General features: G+C 38.4%; 1 protein-coding gene across 6 annotated transcripts; it reads right to left on the bottom strand.

Annotated features, from left to right (window-relative positions):
• Positions 1–6420: 6420 nt before the first annotated feature.
• LOC309632035 (GTPase IMAP family member 2-like) lies at positions 6421–13112 on the bottom strand (the record flags this gene model as incomplete). 6 transcript variants are annotated; one of them, XM_082399085.1, is made up of 3 exons in its annotated part: positions 9366–13112; positions 8445–8480; positions 6421–7397 (listed from the first exon to the last, which is right to left on the bottom strand). In XM_082399085.1, the coding sequence occupies exons 2-3, from the start codon at positions 8470–8472 to the stop codon at positions 6421–6423; spliced, it is 1005 nt and encodes a 334-aa protein (XP_082255211.1). In that variant the 5' UTR covers positions 8473–8480; positions 9366–13112. The 6 variants fall into 6 exon arrangements, 4 of the variants coding, with proteins under 4 accessions (XP_082255211.1, XP_082255212.1, XP_082255209.1 ...); XM_082399086.1 differs by having other exon boundaries at positions 6421–7394; XM_082399083.1 differs by having other exon boundaries at positions 8445–13112.
• Positions 13113–13325: the final 213 nt, after the last annotated feature.

The raw sequence follows: 13325 nt of genomic DNA, 5'->3' as shown, positions 1-13325 counted from the left end.
TCATCTGTGTTGGTATCAGCAATTCTAGTTATTCTGTCTTCTCTCAAGAGGGCCGTGAGAGTGAGGTCAGCAGAAGAGCCAATGGTGTGGTGAACAGGCTACAAAAGGACTGGCCCTAGGACTGGTCAGGTCACCAACCTAACTCAAACTTTCTGGAGTTGACTGTCCCTGTGTGTGGGAGTTGACTGTCCCTGTGTGTGGTTCAGGACTGTCCTGAACCCTAATCTACTGACTGGGGCCTGCTTTTTCATCTCTTTCTTTCTAGCCCATTTTTTCAGGTAGGAAAGAGACCCAACTTCCACTATTTTCCATTCTTTATATCAGGTACAGAATCTCTCGAGTGACTGACGCTCCCATTGTTTCCATTCAGCATCGTTGAAGCCAGGAGTCTCTCATTCTCCCACTAGATCAGCAGGGCCAGGACTAGTGTGAGGCAAGTTTGGTGTCCAGGGCACAAAGTTGAAGGAGGCACTCACTGCCAAGGTCTCTCAAGTGCCAACCCTACAGGTGAAGGGCCCTGGGAGTGAGTACTTCCTTAGGACTGAGGTGCATATGGCTCCTCACTGGCTGCACCCTAGTCCAGGCCACATAGACCAGTCTTGACTAAGTCTTTGACACCCAACATGTACCTTTCATGAAGATGCTTTCAGTGCCTCTTTGACATCTCCTTGCCATTCAGTGTTCTCATGCACGCATGTGGTGTCTTCCTTCAACCAGTTGTGACTCTCTGCCTGAGGATTTACCTGGTTATGAGAGGATGCTTGGCTAGTGCACGGAGCAGCCTGAAGTCATCAGAGAGCTAAGGTCCCCAGGAGCAGACCTCAATCTGTGACAGTGAGAAGTTAGGGGATAAATACCCCAGCTTCTTTGCTTATTAAATTGTGCACTGCCCACCAAGTGGGATAACTCTGAGGTATATTCTGGACCAACCGCTGTGGTCCCCGGCAGGACGGAGACCCAGTTGTCTGTGGTGGGAACCCCCTCATCATTGTCTACAGTGGTAACATGCTCATGAACACAACCTGGGGCGGCTCCTTTCCCTTCCCTGTCTCACATTCCCACAGCCCTACTAGTGCTTTCTGGGATCGCCTTCCTACCCCAAAGTAACTGTCTGTCTCCATTTTCCTCTGCATTCTGATTAGATTAGCTTTTGGTTATTTGCCATTGTCTCTGGGCTTGGTCCCCTGGTATTCTCCAACTTGCCATCGGTTGTGGAAACCTATCCAAGGCCAAGGCCCTGAGACTCCTGGGTCTCAGAACCATCCAGGGCTCCTGCTTCCTCTCCTCCCTATTTCCACACTTCCTTCTTCTCCTTTCAGACTTGCATGTATATCGTTTTCTTCTCTATCCTTATAAATCCAGTAAAAATGACACAGAAGGAAAACATCCTTCCTGAACAGACCTTCAGAACAGAATAATAAGAAGTTCAAACCTTCTGGGATCATTCTTCATCCCCGATGTCTCCTTGCCTTTTCTAGATATGGCAAGAGCTCAACTATCAGCATCCCCAGGGCTACAAAGGAATAAGCACTATTCAAATATCATCTCAGGAGAGGAGATTATAGGGAAATACATCTTCAATCAAATATTGATTATCTGAAAGACATTGGCCCCACTATGCACCAGCATTTAGAAGGACTATTTTAGTGTCATGTAGATCCTACTTTCTTTTTTTTGTGGGAGAGAGAGAGGTTGTGGCCACCAAGGTTTACTTGTTAGAAGTACCAGTGAGGTAGGTGTCATCCAGGATTCAGTTTCATAGGACAAGCACCAGGGCAAGCTTCCTAGTTTGATAGCATAACATAAAAAGAGATGGAAGTTTATAAGCCAAATCGGAAGTTAAAATGTTGTGTGTTTCATACTCCAATGTTATGTACAATGGGACACTGGAGTGAAAGAAATAAAATAAAAGCTCTGAGTGAGAGAGATGCAAACGTTCTCACAAACCTAGACTTGTATGAGAACCTAGGATGAGTTTCAGTTAATAAAAGACCAAGATAAAGGACTTGGGGGTTTATTTGATGTAATACCAGCATGCCAGAAAACAGCAAATGAATGGGGAAAAACACTCAGATTAAATGTGTAGGATATGAAGAAAAAAGGACTGAGAATAGAACACCAAAGTCCTTATAATTCTGGAACCATCAAGGGGAAAGCAGTACAAATATTTGAAAAGTGGAATGCTAGCTGAAAAGTGTGTTGTTATTAAAGACAAACTGCAGAAAGTCTGAAAAAGAAAAAGAATCCATTAGAATGGGGGACTTTTTTGCTTCTGGTTAAGTTGGAGAAAGGTTTAAAAGCCCTCAGCTTCCACATTGACAACAAAAATTGGACAGAAGGAAAATATACTTCTCTATGTCAAAGAATGATGGAAGCAAGGAAGCACCGAGGAACTGAATTCTAGATACAAAAGAGCCCTTTATAGGTGAGGAGAGAGCTGGGGAGCCTTCTATACCTATGGTAAGTACTTGGTCTGGATATAAATATTTGGAGGTGTTGGCTTGTCACAGACAGATTTTGCAGAGTGGAGGAGAAGTCAGATGATCATTTGACAACAATGTGGGTTATCTAAATAGATTGGAATCTGTATGGTCCTAAAGGCAACGCTAAATTGTCTATCTGGAAAACTCCTCCCGTTCTCATCACAATATTTTTTCCTAAGAAAGCAACAATGGAGAAGGGTCAAGAAAATAATGAGAAATTATTCTATCTCATTAGGCCCTTCTAGTGAAGTAAAGCCATTTAAAATTGGAGCCTTACACCTTTCTCAGTTCAAATGTTGATTAGATAAAATGTTGCTTAGATAAGAGATTGTTATGTGTAGTATGAATCAGAAGTGAACTTAATCGATTTAATGGTGGCTCATCCTCATTTCAACTCAAGCATTGGAGCCAATGATGTGATCAGTGTAATCACTAGACAGATAAATGAACTTTCACTATCCATAAAATAAACCAAACCCGGGGAAACATAAGCTTTAGACTTCAGTTTTATTGTCTGCAACATAAATTTATGTGACATATGAAGAGTCAGGAAAATACGGCTCATAATCAAAAGATTAAACATTAGAAGCAGAACCACAGATGTCTCATTCATTGGAACTTAGGACTTCAAAATAGCTATCATAAAAGTGTTAAAGAATTTATAGAAAAATAGATATAATGGGTTAAGAGTTGAAGAATTTCATGAGAGACATATAAACTAGAAAGTATTAATTCTGGAACTAGGACATAAAATATCTGGAAAATAAAATCTTTATTGAATATGAGGATATATGTATATGTATAGCTGATCACTTTGTTATACAGTAGAAACGAACACAACATTGTAAAGCAATTATTGGATGGACCTCATAGCATATTGGACATTGAAGAAAGGATCTATGAACTTTAAGACAGGTCACGAGAAATTATTGAGACTAAAGCTTAAAAGGGAAATAGAAAAAAGAAACAAACACAGCACTAATGATCAGTGGGATAGTATCAAGCAGTCTAATGTAATTAGAATCCAAGAAGAGAAGAGAAGACTGAACTGGAAGGGAAAAGTATTGAAGATATAATGACCAAAAATTCTTAAGTTTGATGAAAAACTTCAACTCATAAATCCAAAAATCTTCAGTTTATGTGGGAAATACAAAGAAAAGCAAAATCCAGGCACTTTATAGTCAAACTACTGAAAACCAAAAGAAAAAAAAAGAGAGAGAGAATAATTTAAAATCAACAAGGGGAGGGAAAAATTCACATTACTCACAGGGGAACAACATAAGAATAATGGCTGCTTTCTTATCAGAAATAATGCAAACCAGAAAATATTGGAATATATTTAAAATGCTGAAGAAAAAGAAAAGATCGGCCCAGCAAAACTACCCTCCAAAAATGAAGCTTGAAAAAAGACATTTTAAGATAGAAAACCAGAGAGAATTTGTCCCACTAGGACTTGTGCTACAAGAAATGTTAAAGAAATTCTTTGAGCTGAAGGAGAATACCAGATAGAAACTTGGGTCAACAGGAAAGAATAAAGGTTTCTGGAAATTTTAAATATGTGGGAAATACGAGAAGACTACTATTTTGATTATTGCTTAGTTTCTTAAAAGTGAAATTGTCTAAAGCAAAATAATAACTTATTGTGAGTTTCTAACATATGAAGAAGGAAAAAATGACAACAATATCACAAAGGTAAGGTAGGGGCTAGATGCAAGTACACTTTCATAAGATTCTTATATCCTCTTTGAAGTGGTCCACTCTTAATTCAAGGTAGAGAATAATACGTTACAGATAAATACTTTCGTTTCTAGAGCAACCACTAAAAAAAAAAAGGTCAAAAGAGGAGAGAAAATGAAATAATTTTGAAAAGTTCAACACACAAAAATGAAAAAAAGAGGAACAATGAAAATATGGGGTAAATAGAAAGCAGGAGCAAGACGGTAAATGTAGATGTAAATCCAACCATAGCTATAGCTATTTTAAATGTAACTGATCTTTGACAAAGGAGCAAATAATTTAATGGAGGAAGCATAGTCTTTTTAAATTTTTTATTTATTTTTACTTTTTAAATTGAAGTATACTTGATTTACAATATTATATTAGTTTCAGGTGTACAGCAGGGTGATTCAGTATTTTTATAGATTATACTCCATTTAAGGTTGTTACAAAATGATGGCTATAATTCCCATTGCTGTACAATATATCCTTGTTGCTTATCTATTTGCTTCATAACAGTTTGTATCTCTTAATCACATAACCCTATTTGGCACCCCCCTTCCCTCTCCCCACTGTATCCAGTAGTTTATTTTTTATAACTGTGAGTCTGTCTAAAAGCACAGACTTTCAGTAAATGATGCTGGACACCCACATGCAAAACAAAATGAATCTAGTCACAGACCTTATACACTTCACAAGAATCAATTCAAAATAAATCATAGATATAAATGTAAAATGAAAAACTATAAAATGCCTAAAGATAACATTGGAGAAAATCTAGGTGACTTTGCGTTTGGCGACAACTTTTTAGGTACAACACTAAAAGCATGGAAGAAACAATTGATAAGTTAAACTTCTTTGAAATTAAAAACTTCTGCTGTGCAAAAGATATTTTAAAAAACGCTCAATGATATGGAACATAGAAAATTTAAAGGAGAAAATCAAAGTTAGATTTTTGTAAAATTTATAAAATTAAACCTCTAGCCAGGCTGATGAAACAAAAAGAAATAATCATAAATTGCCAATATCAGAATTCAAAGAGGAACAAGTATTGGATTGGACAAAAAGTTCATTTGGGTTTTCTGTAAGATGTTAGTTCTTGTACATATTAAAGGGATGATAAAATATTTTATGTTTCTGCAAATAAATTCAACTACTTAAGTATAATGGAAAAATTCCTTGAAAAGCACAGCATACAAAAATGAGCATAAGAAGAAATAAAAAAACAGCACATTTGGTTAAAAAAGACTTTAAATATTAATTTATAACATTAGAATTTATAATATTAGGGAAGGTTTAATATAGGTTTGGGTCTGGGGATCGGAGACCTCAGAATCAGCTCTCTGACTTTACCAACAACCCAAGGCTGAGTTTCTTCATCTCGGGATTGATGCAGGCGTTTGTCTGTAGGTCAACCCTGCCTTCTGGGTTTGCCTGTCCTCATGGCTCTCAACTCCCCTTTTAGCTCCACATCCTTTTTATGTGTATTGTCTGCTTCCTTCTTGGAGTTTTCCTAATTTTCTAGTGAGCTCATCAGTCATAAAGCTTGTGTTTATTTTAAAAAATTCTAGTTGCATTTAACAGGATGATGCCCAAAAATATTCAGTCCATCATCTTGTCTGAAGCATAAGCCTCTATGTGTGTTTCAATGCTAACTGGGAATGGGTACCAGGGATAAAATCTGGCTGAGCCTCTTTCAATGTTAAGCAAATTTGATGCACATAAAACAGACTATTGATGTGTGAGTGTGTCTGTGTGTGATTGTTGAGCATGCGTTGGTTGTGTTACACAAATGAGACATGTGTTCACTTACCATCTTCTGAGGGTAAAACCATAGCACAGAATTAAAGACATGTGATCTCAGGAACTTTACAGCTTACTTGTTATTTTACTGTACCCAGTAGAAATTTTATTGTTATTTTTGTTATATTCAGTAGAAATAGTAATAGTATAAAGAAGAAAAGGAGTTTTTAGGAACGTAAAACTGACTTTAGAGATTTGCAAATGAGAGGAATTTTATGTTTACAACTTTCAAAAGGTATATTTCAAAACAAACAGTAAGTTTTAAAATCATTTGGTTCACTAACAAATAGAATGATGTTAAGATTTAAACACTTCACAGAAACTCAAACGTTTAGTGCTGTCAGGCACTGTATTTTTACAGGGGAGGCACTGTGATTCACCCACTAAATGACAGTGGATAAAGAACCACTGATTGTAACTATAATATAGGAGTCTTGCATTCCAGTCTAAATGTCTTTCTAAAAATTATCATTAATTTTTGGGGTATAATTAACAGTAAGCTACAGAATAAATTGCACATGCTAAACAGTAAGCAGTAACAGAAATTGCACATTCCGTGCCATACACAAAATAACAGAGTTTGCAATCTGACAAACACCTGAATACACAATAAAATACACATCACTATTAGGATTAGGGCTTTGACCATGGTTGAATGTCTCTGAATTTCCATGTACTTTATAAAGCTCTCTTTGAAATCCTGTAATCTCTCCTCTGACTGCACAGTTCCACATTCAGACCCTGTTACTAGGCTGTACAACCTATTGCTGTAGTGGTCACCCCTTTTCGCCATCACTAGGCTCTCAGTCAAGGCCATTAGCTCCTTCACTTGGTCATCCCGACTGCTCCCTTTAGCACGGTTATTAAAGGCACACACTCGCCCCCCACACGCAGCCACCAGCGCGCTTAGGGCTTTGTTATCAGAGCCATGGATGTAATCCATCAGGGAGCCTCCCTTGAGGTCTTCCTTGCGGGTGAAGAGGACAATTGTGTGCCTCATGGCATCCTCTCCAAAGATCTCCTTCACCCTCTGCACAGCCCGCTGGTCCTCGGTGGTGAATCGGCCCAGCTGTGTCACCAGGAGCAGCACGTGGGGTCCTGGTGCGGAGAGTAAGTAGCACCTGTGTACCTCTTTGTACAGGGAATCAGAGGGGTCCTTCCCAGAAAACATGTCTGGTGTGTCAATAACAACCATCTCTCTGTCTCCCCAGCTTCCCCGACTTTTACTGCAGGTCTTCGTCAAGGGCTGGGCACTCAGCCTGGACTCAAATGCTTGCTTCCCCAGGATGCTGTTCCCTGTAGCACTTTTGCCGGTTCCGGTTTTGCCCACCAGAATGACTCTCAGCTCCGATCCTCTGGCATGTTGAGCTTGTTGGCTCTTTGTATATGGTCCTGCTAAGAGCAAGTTTACTTAGAAGAGAAAGGCAAATACCACATCATATCGCTTATATGTGGAATCTAAAAATATGATACAAATGAACTCATTTACAAAACAGGTATAGACTCCCAGACATAGAAAACAAACGTACAGCTACCAAAAGGGAAACGGGCAGGGGAGGGATAAATTAGGAGTTTGGGATTAAAATATACACACTACTATATATAAAATAGATAACCGACAAGGACCTACTGTACAGCACAGGGAACTATACTCAATATCTTGTAATAACCTACAATGGAAAAGAATCTAAAAATCTATTCATATGTATGTGCGTGTGTGTGTGTGTGTGTGTGTGTGTGTGTGTGTGTGTGTGTGTATAACTGAATCATTTTGTTGTAAAACTGAAAGTAACACAGCATTGTAAATCAGCTATATTTCAATTAAAAAAAAGCAAAGGTGAAAAAAAATAGAGCAAGCTTGCTTTGTTATTACCACACTGATCATGCCAATGGAATATTTTTAATGATAAGGAAAAGTCTGGGAAAAGACACTCTCACAATGTATGGTATTTATGAAATAGAAGCTAACTCTATTATCAAATAAAATAATGATTTTTAAAACTCTAGATTTCTCTAAGTCTGCAGGGCATTGCCATGTTGGCTCCTAGAAAAACATACTTGGAGGATGAGTTAGAATTAAAAACATACCTTGTCATTCAAAGCTTGCTTATATCACCCAGTTCTGGCCCTGTAAAAGGCAAATTTTCTGGAGATGAGAGACGTGTAGCCAAGACTGTGGGTTCCATCTCCAGGTGGGGAAAGTAACCTGACTGTTCCAGGGCCAGAGATGGCTCCTCTGACCGTGGCTGGGCAGAGGTGTGGTCCCGACCACCAGTGAAATGGTTGGACCAGGAAAATACTGAAATGAGCATTGTGAAATGATTCTCTCCAGTGAAGAAACTGCTGCTCGCTTATACTTTGCTTCAAGAGGATAGCATGATTTTTATGCAAAATAGGCACAGAATGGGTAAAACAGGCACACACAGGAAGTCACTTTCTTACCAGAGTGACTGCATTCCTTTTGGCCCATGGCAGTTCCTGAGGGACAGAGAGACCAGAGACCTATTAAAAAAACTATCATTTTTGAGCTACGACTCATGAGAGAACCTTATATTTCTAGAGCACGTTCACAACCATGCCTCATTTGTCTACAAAAAGCTGAGGAGGTGGGTGGAAAGAAGTACTATCTCTATTTTACAGAGAAATTTAGTCACTTGCTCAGAGTCAACCCAGTGAGTCAGAAAATGGGTTTTGCTTGTCACCCCACCTACTTCTTCTTATCTCCATGCCCACCTCTCGTCCACTTTCCCTCCTCCCTGCAGGACCTCCCTGCCCACTCTTGCTTTCCGTGGCCACACACCTTCCCTTCCTTCTGCCTCCTTTCTAGGTCTGCCTTGGGTCCCAGGTTCAGACTGCTCTTTCCTTCGCTCCTTCCCCACCTCACCCAACCCCTCCCTCCACGCTGAGTCCTTGCTGAGAGGCTCAATGAATTAAGAACACGACTCCAGAAAAGTACACTGTCCTTTAAACCAGAAATACACTTCATTTGATCCGTTAATTACTTGAATTTTCCTCTTTCCATGAAGAAGCCTTGCCATTTAGTTCCTTTTCCTACACAGAGAGAAGTAACTTAAAACTGGCAGCCTGTACCAAGCAACAAGGCAAAGAAAATGCATGAGTTAATGACCTAATTCTTCCCAGTTAGCACTTTTTATTGGCTCTATGCAGAGGAAGCTCTCTTTGCCAGTAATGGGTAATCTAAATTCCATGAAGTTTACAGGTCCTGTAAACTGGCTTCACTTAAGCCAAATGCCATCACTCTAAATTGTTTCCCTGAAAATAGGGCAAATTTGTTTAAAATTTTTTTCTTTAGCCTGGGAGCTAGAAATCAACACTGCAGAACTTTCTTGAGTGTAGGCTTACCTGAGTTATTGTTGAAACAGAAGCCTCCCCAGTGAAATCTGTGACTTGCCCGTTCAGCTTGAAGAGAAAAAAAAAAAAAAAAAACAACCCAGAAAACCGGAAACCTAGTCTGCTTCTTCCTCTCTTGAATCTCCACTGAGTTTCCCCACTGCAAGTGAGCCCCAGCACATGCCTGTGATTCTCTTTTTAAAAATAGTTAAAATGGCAAAATTTAATGAATAATTTGTTGTCACGTGGACTGTTTTTTCTCAATAGTGAAAAAACCAATGTTTGAATCATTTAAACTGGACAGGGAAAAAAGGGGCGCCAGGGATGCTGGTAGATTTGCTTGCTTCCCACCCGGGCTGCGTCCCCGCAGTTACAGGTTTGCCTGAATGAACACCCCTCAACTCCCCCCAGGAGGAATGACACCTCATCCACACCGTAGCAGTGACTGTCCTAAAGGCAAGTGCCGCTGGGCTGGGGGGCAGAAAGAGCGTGGGTGTGAGGGGCACAGGACAGGGCACTATGCAGAGCGGGGAGGGTACAGAAAGGGGAACCCGGGAGAAGCCCATGTCTGTCTGACTGTAACAGTCATGTCCATCAGCGCATTTGGAAATAACTCACTCGTGGTTTCCCTGCTTTTCCTTCCTGCCCAGCTCTGCAATGTCAGGGAGGCACCTCTGGGAAGCAATGATCTAGGCAGTGTCTACAATAATAATCTGAGTCTCTACATTCAGGAAGAATGACCCAAGGGGTTAAAGCTGAAATCACTCAAATGCTTGTATTCCCTTATTTATATGACGTTCACCACAGCAGGGGCAGGGAAAATGTGGGACTTAGATAGCCTTTAAATATCTCAGATTAGTAGTGATGCACTTTGCTTTCTCTCCCAACCACTGATGAGAAAAAATCACAGGTCCCGACCTCATTATAAGAGAGGTTGGGAAACGCAGTGGAGTCCCGGGACACGGGTGGACACCACTGCTTTGTCACACACTAACTATTATCACTGTTTTGCATTCTTCCACATCCTTTGCTATGCAGTCTTCTACTTAATATCAGTAATCTCTTCCTAAAAACAAACCATTCTGTGTCAAAGTACTAACAGGGACCTATTTCTTATTGTTTTATATGAAAACATATAATGCAATATCAAATTCAAAGCCCATCAATTTTCTAAATTACATGTAAAATTCACTAAAGTACCTATATAAAAACATTTTTTTTAGAATAAAAGCTTAAAATATTGCTCTTTTGAATAACCAAAATATTTTTGGTTTATAAAAGAAAGTTATTGGTTAAGTATCCTGACAAATAACTCAATTAAAAAATGGGCAAAGCCCCTGAATAGATATCGTTTCTAAGAAGACATACAAATAGCCAACAAGTACATGAAAAGGTGCTCAACATCACTAATTATCAGGGGAATGCAAATCAAAACCACGATGAGATATCACCTCACACCTGTTAGGATGGCTATCATCACAAAGACAGGAGAGAAGTGTTTGTGAGGATGCGGAGAATTCACATGGTGGTGGGAATGTAAATCGGTATAGCTACTATGGAGAACAGTATGGAGATTCCTAAAAAAATTAAAAATAGAACTACTGCATGATCCAGCAATCCGTCTTCTGGGTATGCATCCAAAGAAAACAAAATCAGAATCTTGAGGTGATACCTGCACTCCCATGTTCACTGCAGCATTATTCACTAGTCACGATATGGGAAAAAAATCCGTGTCCATTAATGGATGAATGGATAAATATGTCTAAGCTGTATGTAATGGGATATTATTCAGCCATGAGAAAGAAGGAAATCCTGTTATTTGCAAAGACATGGATGAAACTTAAGGCATATGCTACGTGAATTAACTGAGAGAAAGATAAATGCTCTATAAACTCACTTATAATTGGAATCTAAAAAGAAAAAGTGGAACTCATGGAAACAGAGAGTATAATGGTGATTGATTACCAGGGGTTGGAGGTTTGAGGAGATGCTGGTCAAAGGGTAAAAGCCTTCAGTTATGAGATAAATAAGTTGTGGGGATTTAACATACAGCGTGGTGACTATAATGCTGCCATGTATATTTGAAATTTGCTAAGACAGCAGATCTTAACCATTCTCACCTCATACACAAATAAGGTAACTATGGGAGATGATAGATGTGGCATTTAACCCGATTGTGATCATCATTTCACAAAATGTACCTATGTCAAATCATCAAGTTGTACACTTTAAACATCTACAGTTTTATTGTCAACTGTATCTCAATAAAGCTGGAGGAAAAAAATAAACATTTTAAAAATAAAAAATAAAGATAGACAGCAGGGGAGGATGTGGAACAATCAGAAATCTGCATTGTTGGTGAGAGTGTAAAGTGTTACAACATTGTGGGAAAATGTCTGGCAGTTTCTATGTCTTTCACTAGAATATTATGTCTCTCTTTATGTAGAGCACACATATTTCTTACCAAGTTTATTCCTTAGAACTTAAGTTTTTGTGTTGCTATTCTGTCATAATTTCCCCTTTCAGTCTGTTTTCTAAAGGGCTTCTATTTTGTATGGAGGAATAAAATAAATTTTAAAGAATTCATTTTATAGCCAGACAATTTACTTTTTTCAGTATTTCTAAAAATAATTTTTCATTTCCCTTTGATTACCGTGGGTGTCTGGGTTTATCCTAGACTCAGTTACAGGTACTGATAGGTGTCCCTCACAGTCCAAACTCCCACAATTTGAACATTTGCTATACAGTATCAATTTGAACATTTGCTATAAACAGCTTTACCCCAAATTCATTATCTGTATTGCAAATCCATTACAGCAAATCCGACTGTGCATACTAGTAAAAATGATCACATTGCATGTGAGGCTGGGAAAGAGGATGTAGAGTGAACTGCGGTCCTATCTCAGCTGCTTCCTGACAGTATCCTGTCTCCTGCCCATGTTGCTTAGCTATGTTTTTAATTGTTTAATTGTTGGAATTGCTAGACAATTGGTAGATGCATTTGTAATTTTGATAGATATTACTGGATGGTCCACAATAAAAATTTTAACCAAACTAGTTACACCAGCATTTTGTTAATTTCCCCATATCCTTGTTCATGATTTTATCTGCCAATCTGATCAATGAAAACTTGTATTCATGTGATTTTTTTATATGCATTACTCAACATGAATGTGGTCGAGTTATTTTTCATATGTTAAAGAACTATGTCTTTTTTTATTATCCTCTCATATGTTTGTTACTCATTTTTAAATTCTGTTGTTAATCTTTCTGATATTGATTTGTAGAAGTTCTTTATGTGGCCGAAAATGATCATTTTACCTCTTCCTCTTGGAGTTTTGAAAAAAACCATCCAATTTTGTCCACTGTTAGTTTATTGTGGCTAGTATCCAGAAGAATGTTCAACAGTCCCAATATAGGAGGCCTCCTTACCTTGTTTCTCACTTTTGTGGCAATACCTCAATGCTTCCAGTTAAATAAGGTGTGGGCTTTGAGGTTGAGATGGAAATTTTTATTATTTTTAAAAAGTAACCAGTTATTAGATGCTGAATTTTACCAAATTACCTTCCAACACTAAGGTGATAATTGGATTATGTTGCTCCACAGCTTTATAATACATTAAATTATATGAAAATATTTCCTGATATTGAACCTTCTTTGCATATTTGGGACTAATCTTTCTCATCTAAGTTATCGCTGGCTTCTATTTGATAACAGTTTATTTAGAAGTTTTGCATTTCTTCATGAGTGATCTTATTCATTTCTTTTTTTTTTTTTTTTTTTATTCATTTCTAAAACAAAGAAAATTCTTTTTCCGTTGATTGCCGTGGTCCTAGCTGTATCTGGTTTGGGGGTTTCATTTTCCTTCCAAACGTATCAACCATGGTGTTTTTCTCGAATAGATACTTGCACTCCAGAAGAATTCTGGTTCTATCTTTTAAGAAAACAAGATTTTTACCATCACTACCTTTC

The sequence above is a fragment of the Balaenoptera borealis genome (genome assembly GCF_965194805.1).
Source record: "Balaenoptera borealis genome assembly, chromosome: 7".
Taxonomy (NCBI): domain Eukaryota; kingdom Metazoa; phylum Chordata; class Mammalia; order Artiodactyla; family Balaenopteridae; genus Balaenoptera; species Balaenoptera borealis.
The sequence above is the reverse complement of the archived record's forward strand: the minus strand, read 5'-3'. Positions and strand labels throughout refer to the sequence as shown.